The sequence below is a fragment of the Cucumis sativus genome, chromosome 7 (assembly GCF_000004075.3).
Source record: "Cucumis sativus cultivar 9930 chromosome 7, Cucumber_9930_V3, whole genome shotgun sequence".
NCBI lineage: Eukaryota > Viridiplantae > Streptophyta > Magnoliopsida > Cucurbitales > Cucurbitaceae > Cucumis > Cucumis sativus.
The window spans coordinates 21,674,930-21,695,182 of NC_026661.2; the positions used below are offsets into that span (position 1 = coordinate 21,674,930).

The window sequence follows — 20,253 nt, forward strand, 5'->3', positions numbered from 1 at the left end:
TGCCTTAAAAAATTAAAAACAAAATCGCACTAATTCATAAAATAATCACCCAATCGAAATTCGAAGACGTTGGGCATCCTTTTCCAAGAAATTGATAATATTACATTCTTCGCCATTTTACTAAGAAATCCTAATCAGTCCACCTTCTTATCTCATGAAAGAACACTTATAGCAATTTTTTCTACAAATTGGACCAAGTTAAGACTTCCTCATTTGGAAATTACCAAAAACTTCGAGCCAAAAAAATTTCTCGAAGTAGGGTTCATCTTGAAGAATGCATCTTTTTATTTTTCCTAATTCTATTTTACAACCTTCAATTAATTATTACCTTTACCCTATTTCTATTTAATTAATTAATCACTTTTCATAAAATGTATAAATCTATTCAGAGATAAAGCATTTTAATGTATCACATGTATGAACTTAAAACATCACATGTGTGGCTTGTAGAAATTTGTTATCAATTTTCTATTATATAATCAGAAAACTAAATAAAACAAGTCTTTTATGGGAAAAAAACAAACTTTAAAGCTGAGTTGAGAACTTGGAAGAGCCTTTTGAAAACTCCCTACTCCTAAAATTTTAGTTCTCTCATGATAACTCATTTATTCACATATTCTAAATATGAAATAAATGAAATTATTTTTCAGCTTTTCCTATTTCATCAGCTTATATACACTTCAATTAATTTTACTAGATATACGTATCCTAACTAATCTAACGAGATCCTACAACATTTTGATGTCAAGAAAAGTCATAAAAAATTAGCCAGAACCCTATAACATTTGGATGTCAAAGAAAGTTGTAAAAAATTAATTTTTTGGTGTATATATATATTTGGAGTAGAACCTACAACTTTAATGTTAGACCCTATACCATAAATGAAACTCAAGACCTAATTATCTCTTCATAAGTAATTTGTCTCACATCAATCTTACCTAAAATGCAACTGTTTTCATAAATTTAAACAATACTCGAGTTATCCAACACTAGTAGTTTCAAATATATATTCTCTATGATTTCAAGAATAATAATACAAACACTATATCAATTAAGCTATGCTCGTTTTGATAGTGTTATTATAATCTATTCCTATATAACAACTATGATTGGATAATAACTTTTAATATAATATGTATTCAAAAAGATATTTCTACCTACCTAATTTCTTGAAATGGTTAAAACATTGCTGTATGTTGAGTCTCATTTCAATTTCCTCTTGTATTTTTATCCATCTTAAAATTGATCTTTGTCATACCTCAATTTTTTTTATCAAATTGCATATATAGTACTATTGATATGTTTCCAAGATTTAAAAAGTGGATGAAGAGTGATGAAAAATTTTCAACTTTACCTATGTGTATTTTTCTTACCTGAAATTACTATTTAACAAATTTTGATCCACATTTTATTTGGACTAAATTCAAGATCTAATACTAGTACAAGAATTAAAATTCAACCAACTCTAAAATATCATATCAAATGAGATCAAAATTATATTTCAATCTAAAATCAAGGAAACTAACACCAAGTAATGGAATCAGACAGAATACTACTAATTAATCATGTCAGCATGTTCCTTTTTAGTGTGTAAATATTACATGTGCACAAATGCTCCCAAAGTTTATATAAACCAATCAACTTCCAACCTTGAAATAGGAGTGTGCTTTACTCGGTGAGTCAGTTTTCTAACCAAATTTCTAACCAAACCAATGTATGTTTAAATCAACCTCAACTATGAAAAATACAAACCAATCGTTGGTTGGTCAGATCGGTTTATGCCTTTGAAAATTTTTAAAATGTTGTTTTAATTTTTTTTTAAACTGATACCAATCAGCCACTTTTGTTCGATTTTTCAGTCAATTATGCTTACCCTTACCATGAAGCGAAGACACATAACTTCTTAGGGTGCTTATAACCCATGCACAGTCCAAAAGCTTGAGAGGGAAAAAGTATATAAAATGAATAAAAAGATGTAAAAGAGGAGAGAACTGCCATAAAATACCTCACCTATCTTGGATGAATATTATTCATGGGTATTAAGAAGGCAGGGAATATCATATTCTCATGCCTAATATTACAAATCTTGTACCAAGTAAAAGGATGTGTATCTCTTATCCATTCTCACTTTTAATTCCGTTCCAATTCCCTCATTTCTAATAACTCCTTAACTACTGTTGTTAAATACAAAATAAAAGAAAAAGAAGGCTTTGGTACTAGTCTGGCATGGTTGAGTTTTAGGAAACATGATATCCTTTTAGGTGTATACTTGCAAATAAAGCACCAATCTGTCCAGGTACATTATTTCCCTGAACTTGCTGCTTAAGTCACTATATCCCGATATTCATTCAGATATCACAAACCAATTACTTATAAATTCTCTAGCTCTAGTCTATAAGAGCCAGGAGGAACTGTTTATAGATCTACACAATCAGAATAAACAATGTCCAATATTCAGAATTAGAAAGTGGGGTTATCTTTATCGATTCATTCCATCTATTCAACCAAAAAAAAAAAAATGAATTGCATGTAGTACACTAGTTATGTCAGGTTTATCGTGATTGTCCATGTCCATATGGGAGTTGGTTGTATCTTCAACTTCAACCAACATTCTCCAAATTACTACAAATAACCTAACTGACTTGGGAAGAAAACCTTGTTCAACTCCGTATACATCTAGATTAGTTTATTTTAATAAACTAATTTAGGACAAAATTACCAATTAAAGTTCCAAATTTAATCTTCATCTCAGGTCTAAAAGGTCCCTAAATAGCAACTTAGATCTACTATAAACATTTTACAATCGACTGAATAAACACAAACTTAAAAAACTCAAGAACCTGTTAGGGACTAAATTTACAACTTAATCTAAAATTAATAAACGTCTCCATGAGTGAAATTCAGAGGCACCTATACCTAAATTCTTCCTCCCATTTTATAAATTCAATGATAATAATAAAAGTTATAAAGTTAAAAAGAAAAGGACTAGCTAAAAAGATTCTCTTAACTCAAGCATCATAATTTTGATAAAAGGAAAGATTCTCTTAACTCAAGCATCATAATTTTGATAAAAGGAAATTATAAGTTGCTCAAAATGCTGGTCTAGCACAAATTTTCCTTCATTCTCCATGATACAATTCAAAAGAGAATTCATTAAAGCTACTATTAGCACTGATTAAGAATCGGGATTCAATTATGAAAAGAAAATGTGTTTGGAATAACGATCTTCTAAAAATCTCCACAATGATATATGATATTGTCCACCTTTAGACATGACCCCTCGTCATTTTATTTTTTATTTTACTCTAAAAGGCTTCAAACCAATAGAGATAGTTGTCTTTCTTTTATATACCCATAATTGTCTCCTTATCTACCAATATGAGACTTTAATTACACTTCCAACAAAATGTACAACAAAAAAAGAATCGACACAAATATTTATATAATTTGCTTACTGTGTGTTAGTCATCTCCCCAACTAGAGATAACATATTATTAAAAAGAATAACTCAAAGAACAAAACATAGACATTCCAATAAAATTTTGCACTATGACACCCAAATACTGTGACTATACTAGGATATGAGTATTCTAGGCTAGCACCAAAAGCTGAAGCAAAACTATTGCGGCATCACAATAGTCAATGTATTAACTTGTTCAAATATTTGTGTCTTTAAGTACCTTTTCACTTGGACTCCAACTAATATTTTCTTTCGCTCCTAAACTTGAACTTAAACCAAGGAGACTTGACTAAATGAATGTGATCGTTGTGGTGTTTGATTTTGTCATATAGGGTCGAAATCACAAATTCACTTTTGAACAATCCAAAAATTGACGAACTTCTGACATCATTATCTTCAAGCATCATATTATTATCAATCTTTGCAGGTCGCATCTAAAACTATTTGACTTCAATATTCTAGAATTGAAGGTGGGTTTTCTTTTTTCAATTTCGACAATAAACCGCTATCAAAGCCCCTAGAAACACCCAGCAAGTGGGTGGATTGAAACTTTGCGGCCACGTCCCACGACAAAGTTAATCACATAATGAATAAAAGTCCTAAGTCGTACCAACCGCGGGTGGGTTGAAAATTTGTAGCTTTATTCCTTCCTCGGAGCCTTTGCTCCTTCAAAGATGCCACAAACCAAGCCAGCTTTCGGATCTCTCCACGTTCTTTTCAACAGAACGAGAAAGTAACACCCACCCTTTTGGGTTCATCACAGCCACAAATTCTTACTCTTAACACCATAAATTATTACCGTTGCCAATACCAATAATATCTTCTTCTAACCAAGAGGCTTTAAAATCTTCATCACTGTGCTCCTTAGTATTTATATACTTGGTTTAAAACGTTATGTCGTGTCGCTATAAGGGCGCAGAATACCCTCAAGGCTTTGTATTTCGTGCAGATTTTTTTTAAAATGTTAATTTAAAAAAGAAATACATAATCTAAGCTAATTCAGACCACCCAATTTAGTCAAATATAATTCTCCGTAAATAGTCAAATAATATTATTAGTAATCTCAATAATAGATAGTTCGAATTTTTACCTTGGTTCGGTTAATAAATGTGTTAACACGAAGTTGTTCGATTAAGAGGAGGATCAAACTATTTAATCTATTGAATGTGATTATTAGTGTCTTATATACAGAATAAATATTCTGAGTATTGAATACATCAATGTATGTAGGAAAGGAATGATGTATTAAAATGGAGGGAAGGGTGAGCAAAAACTACAGAAGAAAAGTGAGATGACGAACACCGTGACCAAACTAGCAAAGAAAATATCCGAAGGTGAAATATCTTTACATCATAATCGTCACTAGGTTCGTCATTTAGTTTAATGCCACAAAAGTTCCTCGAGATGCAGGGAAAAGGAAGAAGTGAAAAGAAAATCATAAAAGTGGAATAAAATATGAAGGGGGAAAGTCAGAAAAGAATCACTCCAACCAAGACATGGCTTATTTTAAAAGAAAGATAAGAAACCATGTGAGCGATGCATCTAGTAGATGTCTAGGGTTTAGAAACCCAAGCTAAAAAGAGAAACGATATGGCTAGACTTCCTAATTCTGGAAGGCAAATATTGCGGTTGGCAACCATAAACTAAGACTTGGTATTGCGTGGACTTGTATCATCCAATGGTTTGACTAGCTCGCTTTTCATTAAATCTGATCTTTTAATCAAATGGAAACTTCTAGCTATGATATCCACAAATATCACCTTAAAAATTGCGGCAAAAGCATCCAAAATGCCCCTTGATGAAAACTGAAAGGGCGTCTTTGTATCACCTATGTATAACTTTTGCTTTGGATCTACAGATAATGCCATGGCATAGGCCCATCACAGTTTACACTGTATCAAAGGAAAGTATGGAAACTTTATTTCAGATGATCAAATAATGGAACGGAAAGGCTCCCAAAGGCCCATGCTCTAAATGTACTTTTTACCACCATATATTACATATTTAGGTCCATTGTGGGGCAAAATGGATATCCCATCACTTACTTTGAAGTAGAAACCTACTCCTTTACATACTCATCACAAGGCACTCAAGAATCCCCCTAGAAAAAACTAATTAAAAGGGTATTTGTATAGATTGCATTTTATGCTTAATAATTAAGTTCATACAAACGTTTCAAAAATAAATTATAAATAAAACAACATCACTTATATAGTTTATCACTAATAAATTTCGAGAATAATTGGATCTAAATTTTGTTATATCTACAATTTTTTTGTATTGTACTATATCCGCTAATATTCCATGTATAAATTGTTATATTTGAAACTGATATTAATTAAAAAATCTTAAATAATACTAAACCTCACTTTTAGAAATGTCAAAATTATCCCCAACCTATGTTTGGATTGGCATCCTAAATCTAAAGTAACATCTTATAATCAAGGAGTTTCTTACGTCTTTTCCTTCTTCGTTATTTTCTCCTCTATCTCTGAGGATAATTGCCCTTCCAAATCACTGGAAACAAGCAACTACTCTCCCTTCCCCCAAAACAAATTCGTCATCATTGACTAGAGCATAAAGAATTGTGGTGGATTAAGAGACCATCTGGAAGAGTCCTTAACCAAAGTTAAAGACATCAAGAATAAATAGACCACCCATTTTAAAATTTCTCCTCCCTTATAAGCTTAAGTTTCCCCTAATTTAACCGATCTAAAACTTTGATTGCATTTCTAACTTAACCACTGATTCTTCCTTTAAATAGTCATATGATATCCGAATTACACTTGAGCACACCACTAACTTAACCACGAAGTAGTCATCCATCTGAATAAGCCTTGAGCACAGTGCCCATCTCAAAGCTTAATCACATACAAATACTCTATCATGACTACATCTTCCAAGGCTCCTACAAAAGGGCATGACTTTAATACTAATGTGTTAAGAACGACATAACTTCAAATATCTCTACAATAGTATGATATTGCCAACTTGGGACATATGTCCTCATAACTTCGCTTTTGATTTCACCCCAAAAGGCACTGTACTGTTAACGATAGTTTTTCCTTATAAACTCATATACAAATGTAAGACACAAATATGACACAACATAGAGCTAATAAAATGCCATTTTTGACAAAAAAAAAAAAAAAAAGATCATGACACAACCAGGATATATTTAGTAAACTATGCATTTTAAAAAATATATATCAAATTTAAACTAGGAAAAAAAAAATCAAAGTAAATTGGGTTGATGTATTCATATGCTTAAAATTAGTGTGATGTATTTCACACTCAAAGTTTATTACTATTGTTATATGTGTCTTTTTAGTCTACTCAATAAGTGTTGTATGCCCACCAACATATGTTGCACTAACAACTATGTTATACGTGTCCAACAAGTATCGGAGTACCTAAATATTTAATACGTGTCTTTGTCAAACACGTTAGGCAAACTAAAGTATCCTTCTTAGATTAAATCTTTCTGGCAAGTAAATAGCACAGAGGTAGAGTAAAGAAACCACAATTCAGACGAAATGGCCACCCTCGAAGTGTATTGAATAGAAACATATAGCTTGACCTCTAAGTGATCATGTATACATTCATACAATATTTTTATGTGTAGAGTTGAAGTGAAGTGAAGTAAGATTCAATGTATTTAGAACTAACTTCCAGTCAAAACTGAACGAATTCAACTTACTTTCGACCAAAGTTATTTCTCTTTTTATACTTTTAGTTTATTATAAAGATGGTTAATTTTTTAGAACTATTGGCTTCTTTATTTATTATTTTATCTTCATCATAATTATTGTTTTGTGAGGAACATACTGTTTAAAAATTTAGAAGAGACCAATTATAAGGCTTTAAAAGTCTTCAACAATCAACGTTGAATCATAATGGATAAAATAGCAGCTCAAAGTTAAATCAGAGTTCCAATCTGAACTCTAAACTTAAAAAGTACGATAAGTTTAGCCCTCCGACGAATTATGCTCCAAATATTATATAAAGAAATATACTTCTCTAATGCGTTCAATGAATTATAAAATATATACGGGTGTTAAATTGATAAAATTCTAAATATAAACAGCATTAGAGTATTTTCTTTAAAATCTATGGATTTTGCCAAAAGTTATGAAATGTTTAATTTGTTCTTTGATATACTTGTTTTTGTACACAGTTTTATTTAATTGAAATTAATAAATTTATGAAGATTTAGACATTGTTTTCGTCTTATAAATTAAGTGAGTGAATCGGCAGAAATCGAAACAATTTTTGCCATTCTTTGATCCTCAAGTTAAAGGACATGAAACAAGGTCTTCAAGTTAATAGCTCGAGGACACAGATAACATTCAATCCTGTTCAAGTAAGGTTGAAAAGCGAGGTCTTCAAGTAAAAACAAAAGTTACTTAAAAAAAGGTACGATATAATTAAAGCAAACTTATTTTTTTCTAACTCAAACACCATTTTTTAGAAGACAGGTCTGAGAAATCAATCAAACTTGGAGATATTTGTCTACGGAGAGAAGAAGACCTACCCACCTCTATTTACGTTCAACTTCAATCCTCAGTAGAAACTGCTAATTGGCTAAGAAACCACATATTTTTCTCCAAAACAGGTCACTAATTCTTATGATCACTTGCAATTCCTTTCTAAATATTAATTTTTTTCTTTTCTTTTTCCTTTTTTTCCTGAAGAACCTTGTTGCAACTGATCTGATTACTGCCATCCTTAAATATGAACTTCCACCAGAACGACCAACACGACTATTGTCCAAGAAATGAAACTTACAAGTCAGACAAACACACGCACAGAAAGAGAGAGAGAGGGAGGGAAAGAGAGCAATAAAGAAAGAGAGTAGAGAGAACACACTCATCATTTGAGAACTGAACAGGAACAATCACAGGTGAGTACTGTTAGGCTTAACAATCCAAAGGAAGAAAATCATGGGATTGATGAGAACTGAACAGGAGCAAGAAACAAAAACATTGAAGTTTTCACCGATTGAAAAGCATTGCAGTCCATCATTTACAGGCCAAAGTATGTTACCAAGGAAAACAGGAAGAGTCACAGCTGTGGCATATCTAACTAAAACTATAAAACAAATAAATAGAACCAAGACTTAATTTTGAAGAAGCCACCGAATCCCTCTTAGAACAACGACACAATTATACAACCTATAAAATAAATCTTGTCTAAATAAGGTCGTAAGAATCCACGGACCTTCATCACCCACCATTAGGAAAATGGTTTTATTTTCCTAATGGTAGTATGTATGAGCCTAAACAAAACCTTCTTAAAAGTAACCGAAGATAATAAAGCTGACAAACGGTTTTGAATTTCTAATACAGACACTGACCCTACATGTAACATCCACAAGTAGCACACAAATATACGAATGAGCAAGTGAGGTGTGCACGGTACAAGGTATCGGATTGCCAACGTCAAGATGGAACTTGGGTGGAGGCTGGCAGCAGTTCACTTTTGGAATTTGAGATTAATCATAACTAAGAGTCGTGAATAAGACCTAGTCATGCTTATACACGGACTGCTTAATGATTATAATTCATCATGTTTTCCAACCATTTCACCTGTTAAAAGTACAGTAACAAAAAAGAAAACACTCTTTTGAGGACCAAGAAACAGACGTGCCTTGTGGATTATGTTCTGTCATGTTCTATGAGAAACATAATTAAAAAGTTATAATCTAAACAGATGTGCCTTGATAATCTAGCCTCTCGTTTTTTCCCCAATTCCATACTCCTATACAGAATTTACAACTCCTGATTCTAGAGGTACATCATTTATTTCAACATCAATCAATATGGAAACTCTACTTCATTTATAAGATTGTGATATTGATGAGTAGCTGTATGTTTTCTCATATAGAAAAAAAGACGGTGTGAACACTATAAAGGTGACAGTAAAAAATATTGCAATAATAGAAAACGAAAGTAGATCGTGCACAAACAAATAAAAGTAAGCATTATATATAGAGAGGGAATAGATATTACCAGTTTCTTCTTCAAAGAAAAATGAGATCTCTCTTTGAGCTGATAAAAGAGAATCCGAACCGTGAACACAATTTTTCTCAGAGTCCAACCCACACATTGCCCTGATGCTGAAATCGTGGAAGAGACCATAATTAAAACTCAAAATGAGCAGGTAGCAAGTGCATTGACATCAGTACGGAATCATGTCTCAAATTTATGGAGGCAGTGTATATAGAGACGAAGATTAAAACTCGTATGACCTATTAGGATGCGTAGCCTTAGCCTTCACTGAATCTGTTGGCCCAATCAGAGCACGCCATTCTGCGATTGCATTTTGTTTCTCCAAAACCATTATGCATACTGGACCACTGATAAGCAGGGTTAGACAAAGGAAGAACACCATTATTCAAGAACTTAAATACACAACCGCACAATTCTAGAGAGAGATCTCATGGTTGTTTGAAACCTTTACAACTGACTGCAAAATCCAGATTACAATTCAATTAGATTTCATAAATCCATATTTCGACTAAGTTAAACTGTTAGAATATAGCTCAAGATGGAGAAGTACATAACAAAAATCTGACAAGCTTGAGATACATATCGTGAACTTCTATATGTTGTTAATGCTATAACTGAAATGGCTTCAAAAGAAAGTAAGATAAATGGTCAAGTCATCGCATCATCTAGTCTTGCGTTACAGCACTTTCAAATATTTGTTTGAGTGCATGCACATGGTGTTGTGATAGCTTCATAAATTGCATAGGTGACGAACTTAACCACCACTTACTAGCAAATTAATGCACGGGAAAGCAGCTCATGCAAGCATGAATTGCAATAACAAAAACGCAGGAAAGTTCAAATTAGTACTGACACCAGTACCACGGAACATATGAAATTAGCAACATTCCGAAGATGACACATACCTTGTCATGTATTTGACCAGGTTAGGAAAAAAGCTTCTTGACGAATGTTCAGCATAAAAACGACTTGCTCTATCTTCATCCAATTCATCTATTCTTTCCTCCAAAATCCTGAACCCCGACTCCACAATGGCCCCTTTAATTCTTTCGGTGTAGTTACCGCGCAATCCATCTGGCTTAATCATAGCCAAAGTTTTCTCCATTTTCATACCTCCATTACTTGCAAACCTAAAAGCGCGGCAATGATATTTTAAAGATTATTTACCAAGTAAAAGAGAAGAAAAATCTTTAAAAACATAAAAGTAAGTCCCAGCAATACCGATGATATTTTTGGCTTCGTGTTTGTTAAATTTATGCTTGTATCTTTGCAAATTTTTAATTAGAGTTTTCATTTATTTTTACCGAAACATGTGAATTCTTAATCAAATCTAAAAACAAAACAAGTTTTTAAAAATATTTTTCTATTTTTAAACTCTTGGTTGTAAGTTTTTACATTAGTCAAAAGTGGATGGACAAAATCTAGTAATGCTTAATAGACAAAAGCAATATTTATAAGAAGAATCAAATGCTATCAAACTAGCATGAGTAGAAATGTCGGAGTAAGGTAGTGTCACTCCAAATAGCGCGATGTCAATATAGTTGATGATAATAAGGAGATTTGGAGAAAGTAATTTTAATGCTCGCAACAAGAAATTAGGTGAATGTCTTTGAATTTAGAGGTAATAAATAAATCAGTTCCGAAAATTACTCGATAGAATCATCTATAAGCTAAAAGAAGTTTTCACCAAGGCCTTTTAATTTTCCAACCATGCTTTTCTTTTTTAATTTCTGTCACTAACAATTAGATATACGTCCGATTAACTAAATCATCTAACAGGAAATCTATCTTAAGATGCAAGAAAACGATGTCCATATATACCAAGTAAACTTTTACTTCTTTCTCTAATCAAACAAAAACGGTACGATTATCAATGTTAATGACAAATACTAAGTCGTCCCTCTACACACAACCTAAGCAACCAGAAGATCAAGAGACTTCGAAAGGAAACTAGACGCATTGGCATTCACTTACCCCCCAGAAAATGCAATAGCGACAAGGAAGAAACAAAAGCAAGACCGCGAACGTAGCAAAACCAAACGAACCATCATTTCCTGAGAGAAACTGCAACAACAAAATAATATCAATCAATTAGAATCAGAACTTCCGAAAAACAGCAGAAACTTAAAGATTTCAACTAAACGAACTCAGGTATTCACCAAAAACTCCACTGCAACAACAACTAGACATACGATCCGTTTCAACAAATAATCAGTAATATCAAAAACGAAAACTAATAATACTGCAGTTTCATAACCTCCGTTTCTTTAGAAACTCCATAACCGATTGAAACAAAACAAGTACCTGCGATTCGAGGAGTAGAGAATTTGAAGGTGCAACGCATGAAAAATGGTACGAACTGGAGGAGTTGAAGAACAGCGTAATGGCGGGAAAGTAGAAAAGTTTGGGAAACCAGAGGCGCGGGGATTGTATTGAATTGTGTTTATGTAGTGTGAGAGAGAGAGAGAGAGAGGGGAATAATATATCGGTAAAGTGGGGATTGGCTCGAAGCCGAAGAATTAGATGATTTGTGAAGAGACCGGACTTGGTCTATCGAGTTGGGAGAAAACGGGTGGAGTAAGGTGGACTTTTGTTGGTTTTTGACCCATTTCTAACTCCGTCTCCCTCCTCGTTACTCTTTTTTAATGGATGATTAAAAATGAACCGATATTGCAATGTTTGTATATCATTTACAACTTTTTTTTTAATATTATTAAACACTTCCTTCATGTTGAAGTTGAAGTTGTTAATCATTATAATTATATTTTTACTCTTAAAATAATAAGTATGAGTAAATGATAAATTGTCAAAAACACCAAATATGATAAAATATTTAAGTAAAATTTGTAAATTCAATCAATAATATATCTATTACAAATTATTTATACCTTGTGATCAAAAATTATAAAGTGTGAATAGTTGGGATATTTTTAAAATAGAAAAATAAATTAAAAATACTTACAAGTATAACAAAATTTTAGATATAGATTGATATGATCGATGTCTAAATATTATGTCAAATTTGGTAGCTATATTTTTACAATTCTTGTAAATAGTTTATCTATTTGGTCAATCTTTATAATTCACCTGTTGAATGAATGGTAAGAATAAAAACTCATCACTTGTATAAATAAAATTCATGGTTGAGAATTATTTTAGTTAGATCTCAAAGTTCATGAACTCACTTGAGTATAAGGAAAATAAAAAAGGCATTGTGGCGAAATGTGTGCATTAAATAATAATAGTCATAGCTTATCATTTTACGTCAGTTGATTGAGATGGTAAATATATACATACTGAAAAAAAAAATTACTCTGGTATTACCAAAGTTACAAGTAACTATAGGTTGATATTGTAAATAAGACACGTTCGACAACTCAAAGAGGAAAAAGAATATGTGACCTTCGTGTGATTACATTATTCGTACTAATGCATCATGATTGGAACCAAGACACTCTGAGGTTCTCTAACCTCAATTTAGCTCGAAAAGCAAAGCCTTATTAGAAGAAAGTGGATCAAAAGTTAAGTACACTAAAAGTCCAAAGCATCAACGAACATGTAATTATTTAACGCATGAAAATTATAACAATTTCAAGTAAACTTGTAGAATATCATAAGTTGATCGATATAACACCCTTGTCTTTAAAAACTAATCACATGAACCACTGTGCGATGGAGGATTCAAAATTCAGCATAAACAAAAAACCACAAAGCATTTCAACATAAACAAAAACATGATCATAAACATAATATTCACCTTTATGAACATGGTAAATCTATTATATTTATATATATGTTATTAATATCAGAAGCAGTCACATTCACATAATTCAAAGCAGCAATTAAAGATTTCACAGCAAGCAAGAGCAGCAGTGAGTTGTGTAAAAGCCACAACGCACCTGTCATTCATGTACATACAAGACTTTATGAAACACAAGCAACAGAATCGGTCGATCAATCTCCCAAAGCAATTTGTAGCGGCTTTCACCAACAGATCTGTAGCTTGTGTTGCTTTTATTTCCTTTCCTGGCTGCAGATTCTCCGCCGTTGCGGTCAAGTTCCCAAACCCGACGCCTTGGTTCCCTAATAAAATGATCTTCTGCCCCTTCCATTCTACCTTTTTCGACTTCGTCAGGTCGAATCGCTTGCGCATCTGTTTTATGTAACAACATGGAATTGGTAAGTTGGTGTTTTGGAAAAGAAAAAAAACCTCTCATCACTATCAGAAAAGGAACATGGGAATTAACATGGAAAAATTCAAAACCGAAGAGAAAATCATGGACAAGAAAGAAATTTGTTGCGTGGAAATTAGCACAATCACACGAAGTTCTCTAATAAACCTACATTGCAAGAGCATTCTTTCAAGGCAATGGACTACTCATACAACTGGACTAGTATACATTTTCTTAAAGCGTGTTTCGAGTTGGTATGATTTGAAACAAAAGGCATATGCTTTTTGGAGCTACAACAGCTAGCTTTCTTGGATCATTAATTTTCTTGGGCGGTTTTTGAAGAATTTAAATGATGAGTTGAGATTGTGTTTAAAAGGGAAGGCAAAATTGGAGAAGATTTCGGTATTTGATCAAATATGGGTTGTAAAAGAAGCCCAAATGGTTAGATTTTTCACCAGAATGCTTAGACAGTGGAACAAAAGTATTGAACGTGACTATTGGTTGACTTGTTATATAGTTAGAGGTTGGAATTCTTACTCTCATTTTCACTCAGTGTTATGTAGTATATAATAGTTTTGATTTATCTCTCATACATAAACATTATAAAAGAGAAGGAATCCTAGATATATTCTTCCGGCCGCTCGAATATACTCATAAAAACAAGAGCAGAGTCCAAAAGTTTAGAGGAAGAAGTCGAACCTTTTGTGAGATGATGGATGGAGCTTTTTTCCCTTCCTTGGCCAGCACTAGAATCAGACGTGTATACTCGGACGAGAACCCAGATTGTTTGCTCAATTTTGCAATCTGGAAAACACAAATCAAACAAAATTAAACCGGGATTAGATAAACTAACATTATAGGGAATGATACGTACTCAATATCATGAATGATGCTTAACATTATCCTTAATCTTTTTCTGTTTCGATGGCAGGCTAAAAGCTTAAAAGAATGTCATTCAAGCTGAAAATTCAGTACAAGCTATTGTTGGTTGGAGAGACTGTGATTCAGGGGTTCAAACTAAAACTACTTTCATTGAAGTGCTGACCTAAAAGTTACCGTAAATTTAATTTCTTTTGTATCAACCACATTAAAATTCCATACACCAAGACCATTATGGTCAACACAATAAACAAATAGCCACGCTAAAGCGACCAACCTTATCTTGGAGGTCCTTGCTTTCTAATAACCATGCATGTGAAGTCATTATATCAATTTGTCTTCTCGCAAGTACCTGCAGTGGAAAGAGGGGGTAAGAGAAGGGAAGGCCTTTTCAAAAGAGCGTGCAATACAATTTTCAGTAAGTCGAAAATTTTGCGTCTGGAACCGTGCAATACAATATTAAATTTGTTTATCGACGAAAGAAATCCGAAAAGAAAATTCTGATCGATCATCGTTTGTACTAATTCATTAACGGATAGTATATGTAGGAAGAAGGAAGAACCAATACCCTATCAAGAAGCAGCTCTTTCGCTCTTTGAGCTTGGAGATGGATTGTGGAATTGCTCATATCCGCTGAGGTGCCACTAACTTTGAAGGATTCTGGGAAGCATCCATTGTATCGGCCTGATATTATCAACGGGCTTCCACATGCAAGGTCTGGAATTTGAGTCGGAAACAACTACACAAAATCATCATGTTGGAAAGGAATGTCAAGAATAAGACGCAGTAAAAAAAAAAAAGAAAATAGTTTGTGTGTGGAAGAAAGATAGCAACTTTGGAAAAGTACAACAGACAACAGAAACGAGGTGTTCAAGAATTATGAACCTCAAATGAATCAAGATGCTTGAAAGCATCCACGGTGATGTTGGCGAGAAAGAGTGATGAGGCTTTTGTAAATAATGTCTGGAACCGAGTATCAATCAAATCTGGCACAACAGTAAGTGCTCTGTAAAAACATAATTGAATCTAGCACATTTCCCGTACATTTTTTTTTTTCTTTTGTCAAAAAAGACGAAGAAACTAGATGGATGAACAAATTTAAAAAATATGAAAATTGAAAACTTAAACGGCTCTTACTCGTAAAACGACCACCAAAACAGAGAAAAATCATGGCTTTATTTTTATGTTTAATTACAAAGATTTTGTTCGTATGAAACATGACTTTTAGTCTAATGAACGTCGCATCCTAGTATCAGAAGACCAATAGGAATCTCTACCTTGCCACTATATGAAACCAAAAATTGTTCCTTTCGAAACGATTTATTGCTTCAATTCAAGAAAATTACGAGAGTGCCACAAGAACATCGGAAGGCCGTGGTAAAATTTTTCCGATCATTAACATCAATGACGCTAGTCAGAGAGAGAGATATTCACCTACATCATAAGCAGCATCATAAATCCCCCTTCCAATTTCCGATAGCATTTGTAGGAAGTAATGGTTACAAAATGTTCCTGGGAAAAGCTTTAAACATCAATAAACGTAAATTTCAGACCGAATGCAACTGTTCGCATTTTAGATTACCCAAACTAATTGGCGGAAGCAGTTAATGAGCGAAAGAAAATACAAATTAAATTTTCCGATAGTTTTACAACTTAAGTACCATTCAGTACTATCATCAGTTTTGGTGGGTCTCTGTTAATTAGTAAGAGATTTGCTCATGCCGTGAAGTTGACTACCCAACAATGAAAGAGGGGGAAATGAAGAGAATAATAATGCAACTGTCCTCAGAAGACGTACGATAGAACAAATGTTCTTTTTCCCAAATTATTATGTAAATTAAAATCAAAATAGGGTAGAAAATTTAACAGTTGTAGGGCCCTGCCTCTGGAAGTGTCGTAATATTTGATAATAATTCAAGCAATATGGCCATCGATTTGATTCACTTTTTGAGGGAGTCCTCTCTAATGGTTAAGAGGATCCTTTTCTGGAAGGACTTGAATTTAAGCAGAACTTAAAAGATTACCCCGGCTAAGTTAATTGGGAATTATTTTCTACTTAGGTTTTTACTCAGGAGTCAAGTATTTCTAATATACATTAAGAACAGTAAGGCAAGGTCTTACCAATACCAAAAGTACACAGACGAGGAGAGATTTTATTTCCACTCTTCAAAGAAGCTTTCACAAGATTACATATTTCTCTCTCGTTATCAACAGAACCATCGGTAATGAGGAAAATGAGGGGAATTGAGTTGCCCGTTTCAGCCAACATCTTTATAGCCTGTAATAGAATAGCACTGTTAACCAAAATCGCTATGAAGACGCAAAGTGAAAATCAATGTAAAACACGGATTAATTACCAGCTAAACATAATTCATTTGGATTAATGATCACAAATATCTCCTAATAGTTGAAAGTTCAAATCCACACATTTGTAATCTTATGTCTCATTTCCCTAAAAAAACGAACTTCTTAACTCTAGCAATCAAATCCTCCCGGTCCTTGGCTACTGTAATTCTCAATTAAAAGGTAATGTTGTTAATGCTTATGGCTTAAGGTTACCTGTTCCACTGGAAGCAGGATGTTAGTACCACCATTAGCCACTAAATTAGCGTTAATCCAATCTGTTGCCCTTGTAATTGCTTCCTTGGTTGCTTGCTCCATCGTTAATGAGAATAATTTAGTGTCTCCATTGAACCCTATTATGTTAAATGCATCTTCAGGATTCAACTGTGAAAGTGATGCAAGCACTGCACGCTTTGTACTCTCGAGAGGACCATCCTTCATGCTTCCACTTATGTCTATAATAAATACTACTTCCTTTCTGAAAACCTAACAAAGAAACAGAGAGGCGTTAAAATAGGACCTACCAAATCGATGACACATAATAAATTGTCAGCCAACCGAAGAAAAAAGAAGGGCCTGGACTAAATACTGACCGGAAGAGGTATAAAGATTGTTAGTTGAGTAACCTAACTAGTACATTTCAGTTTATTTCTCCCAATATAATGCGTTTCAAATTTCTCGATTGACCAAGTAACTGTGAATCTTAGGTTTGGATTTCCGTTCCAAATTATGCAATGTCCAAATTAACTAAAAATGATAATAAACTAATTAAAAAATAACAAACTTTTGGATTCATTAGACATACATGTATGTTCATACAGTAATTTATATATAATAATTCCGTTTGAATTTGAGATTCAAATTTTACAAAACAGTAAAAATGAAAATGATTTTACTAAATAGTAAAAATGAGAAGTGAACAACAATAAACCTGCCGATTGTGATTCTGGCCAGGAAAAATGTATAGACAAAACATCTCTCTTTGATCAAAATCATGAAGAGAAGGCGATTGGAGGAGTACACCACCAAACAAGTCATTAGGAGAAATCTGCCAAAAGGGTAGAAACCAGACTTAAACAAGCAGCCTTTTGCAACTGGTCAAGTTTTGCGTTTCTCGGAACCAGAAATTCTTCCAATTTCCTCTAATAGAATACAAAGAAATGATTCTTACTGAGTATGAAAGATCGAAATCCATATTTGACCATGCTGAGACCTCTGCGTCATTTGAGAAACTTAAGTTGCCAACTTCGCGTCTTAGTATCTTGAAGGTGATAAAAAAGAAAATTCAGTCATATTCAGTAAATTCTAAAACTAATGTCGTATAGTGAAACTTTTGTATTACCTTCATCGGATGGCTTGTATGTTTACATACAACTTCTGAAGAAACACCGGAATTTATATGCAGTAAGATCTTTTGACTGTTCTTGATTTTTTTGCCAGGAGGAACTAAGTATGCTGGAAAACTGAAAGGTACACTGAGACAGAAGAGATCGTCAAGGTATGGTATTCTCTGGGACCAATTGATTCGAACCGAAAGTGTACAGCCACCTTCAACCTGGAGCACAATTGTATCTGATTTATCCTTGAGGTAGAACGAACAGCAAATCATGATGAAAATCATATGCAGGATTAAAGCGATGTAACCTTGGGAATTTTTAATGTGTATATCCGACGCCCTTTCAGAAACTTTCCATCTTCAGATTTTGTCAGTTTCTCTATAGCTTCTGCGTCTTCCATGGAAACTAATTCAGTCCGATGAGATGTTCCAGTAACGTCGACTTCAACACCTAGAAGTGAACCCTGTTAGCCACAATGTTTTTCTTCAGAACGAAAAACAAAAATGGATAGTGGAAGGATAGGGATTTATGCAGCTCGTCATTGAAACGCAAGTCTCAAAATATTGGAGGAAGAATTTAACATTCAACCACTCTTTAACATACTTTCAGGAATACGATCAACAAAGAGAAGCTCTGTTCCGTTTGATTGATGAATTAACCTTCCAGAATCTCAATCACATTAACATCAGACTCAAAGCAATTTCAAAATTCAAAACATCACAAAGAATTTTCCAGGTTTACTTTTACGTAGCTACATCTGCAACAAGAATAATTCCAGAACAACTCACACAAACAATCTCTCACATTCATGCGACGAATCACGACTATAGATTGACCAATACTACCAAAACCAATCAATTCAACCTTTCAATATATAACAAAGAAAAAACTCGCTACCTGCTCTCCCATCGGCACCGCAATAAGGCACTCACAGCTTCTCCCCGCCATCACGCAATGCACGCGCCACGTTCCGTTAACACAAATGAACGCGGTATCGAAACAGCAATTAATTTCCATAGAAACTCCATTCATATGCAGCGGAATTAACGCCGGCGGTACACAGCGCCCGTGTACGTAAGGCTGGTAGCTCGGAATGTCCGGATTGTCCACAATTGTCGGTTCCGGTATGACGGCGTACACCATCGGAGCCCTCGGAAGGTAATCCTCCGATACTCTAGACATCTGGCGAGCTAAAGCCGCCGGCGTCGATCCTTTTCCATAGTAAATTCGCTTTGACAAATGGAGACCGTACTCGACAGAGTTGGAAAACTCGGTAGCCATGGGGGATGAAAGTTAGAAGAAATGTGCGGAGAGCGATTTATACAAAGAAGAGAAAGAGAAATTAAGGAAAAGATAAAGTAGATGAAAATAGGAGCCGTATGGTAGCCATTAATGGGGAGGTGAGATTCAGGTATAAGAGAGCTGGAAGTGAAAAACAGTGACGAAGAAGATGAATATAGTTTATCTTTTATTTTTCTTCCTTTGTATGATGACAAAAAACGGAGGGAAAATATTGCTTTTTTTAAACATATAAACCAATGGAATTGAACCACGTGGAATAATGAGAACGTCTTCGCCGAGTTGATGCGATGCCTGTTGATGAAGTTACGTTCTTAACCTTGGTTAAAATAATATGCTGCGGTATTCATTAAGTCTTTACCGTACGCTTCATTATGAGATTCTGCCACGTCACGGTGTAAATTTTGAAATTTTTACCCTTAAGAAAAGTTTGCATTTAGAAAAAGAACTCGTTACCATGTTTTTTTTATATTGCAAATTTGACAACATTACCCTAATCTAATTTGTTTCTAAATTTATAATTTTAAAAATATAAGTGACAACACTTTTTTTTTCATACTGCGAATATGAAAATATGACAAGTAATTTATGATATTATACTACTATCATATGTTCGGGGGTTCGAGCCCCACCTCAAATTTATTGTCTCTATATAATATGTATAAACAAGCCCAATTGATACTTAATATTTGTATACAGTTTAGTGGTAACTATGCCAGAGTTTAAGGCTTACTTATGTAGTTACAACTTGA

General features: G+C 33.6%; 2 protein-coding genes across 4 annotated transcripts; both read right to left on the minus strand.

Moving 5' to 3' along the window:
* Positions 1-8,428: 8,428 nt before the first annotated feature.
* LOC101206522 (probable nucleoside diphosphate kinase 5) lies at positions 8,429-12,064 on the minus strand. 2 transcript variants are annotated; one of them, XM_004141664.3, is made up of 6 exons: positions 11,776-12,057; positions 11,446-11,535; positions 10,377-10,601; positions 9,711-9,818; positions 9,472-9,578; positions 8,429-9,048 (listed from the first exon to the last, which is right to left on the minus strand). In XM_004141664.3, the coding sequence occupies exons 2-6, from the start codon at positions 11,520-11,522 to the stop codon at positions 9,017-9,019; spliced, it is 549 nt and encodes a 182-aa protein (XP_004141712.1). In that variant the 5' UTR covers positions 11,523-11,535; positions 11,776-12,057; the 3' UTR covers positions 8,429-9,016. The 2 variants fall into 2 exon arrangements, with proteins under 2 accessions (XP_004141712.1, XP_031745041.1); XM_031889181.1 differs by lacking the exon at positions 8,429-9,048 and having other exon boundaries at positions 9,055-9,578; positions 11,776-12,064.
* A 1,130-nt stretch (positions 12,065-13,194) lies between these two features.
* On the minus strand, positions 13,195-19,665 carry LOC101206287 (hypothetical protein). Of its 2 annotated transcripts, none has more exons than XM_004141663.3 (13): positions 19,100-19,665; positions 18,510-18,665; positions 18,208-18,420; positions 18,037-18,126; positions 17,797-17,913; positions 17,082-17,351; positions 16,644-16,800; positions 15,957-16,034; positions 15,408-15,508; positions 15,091-15,261; positions 14,800-14,874; positions 14,343-14,447; positions 13,195-13,624 (listed from the first exon to the last, which is right to left on the minus strand). In XM_004141663.3, exons 1-13 carry the CDS (start codon positions 19,481-19,483, stop codon positions 13,277-13,279), a joined length of 2,265 nt encoding a protein of 754 aa, XP_004141711.1. In that variant the 5' UTR covers positions 19,484-19,665; the 3' UTR covers positions 13,195-13,276. The 2 variants fall into 2 exon arrangements, with proteins under 2 accessions (XP_004141711.1, XP_011659616.1); XM_011661314.2 differs by having other exon boundaries at positions 18,510-18,652; positions 19,100-19,662.
* Between the last annotated feature and the right edge of the window lie 588 nt (positions 19,666-20,253).

What these genes read in the sequence shown, in the direction of transcription:
- LOC101206287 (XM_004141663.3), bottom strand. Translation starts at nt 19,483, where the DNA reads ATGGCTACCGAGTTTTCCAACTCTGTCGAGTACGGTCTCCATTTGTCA. An exon ending in TCCTGCTTCCAGTGGAACAG is followed by an intron (nt 16,801 to 17,081) that starts GTAACCTTAAGC and finishes ATTCTATTACAG; the next exon opens with GCTATAAAGATGTTGGCTGA. An exon ending in AGCATCTTGATTCATTTGAG is followed by an intron (nt 15,262 to 15,407) that starts GTTCATAATTCT and finishes GATTTTGTGTAG; the next exon opens with TTGTTTCCGACTCAAATTCC.
- LOC101206522 (XM_031889181.1), bottom strand. Translation starts at nt 11,522, where the DNA reads ATGATGGTTCGTTTGGTTTTGCTACGTTCGCGGTCTTGCTTTTGTTTC. An exon ending in GCTATTGCATTTTCTGGGGG is followed by an intron (nt 10,602 to 11,445) that starts GTAAGTGAATGC and finishes CCGCGCTTTTAG; the next exon opens with GTTTGCAAGTAATGGAGGTA. An exon ending in AAGGCTACGCATCCTAATAG is followed by an intron (nt 9,579 to 9,710) that starts GTCATACGAGTT and finishes CCACGATTTCAG; the next exon opens with CATCAGGGCAATGTGTGGGT.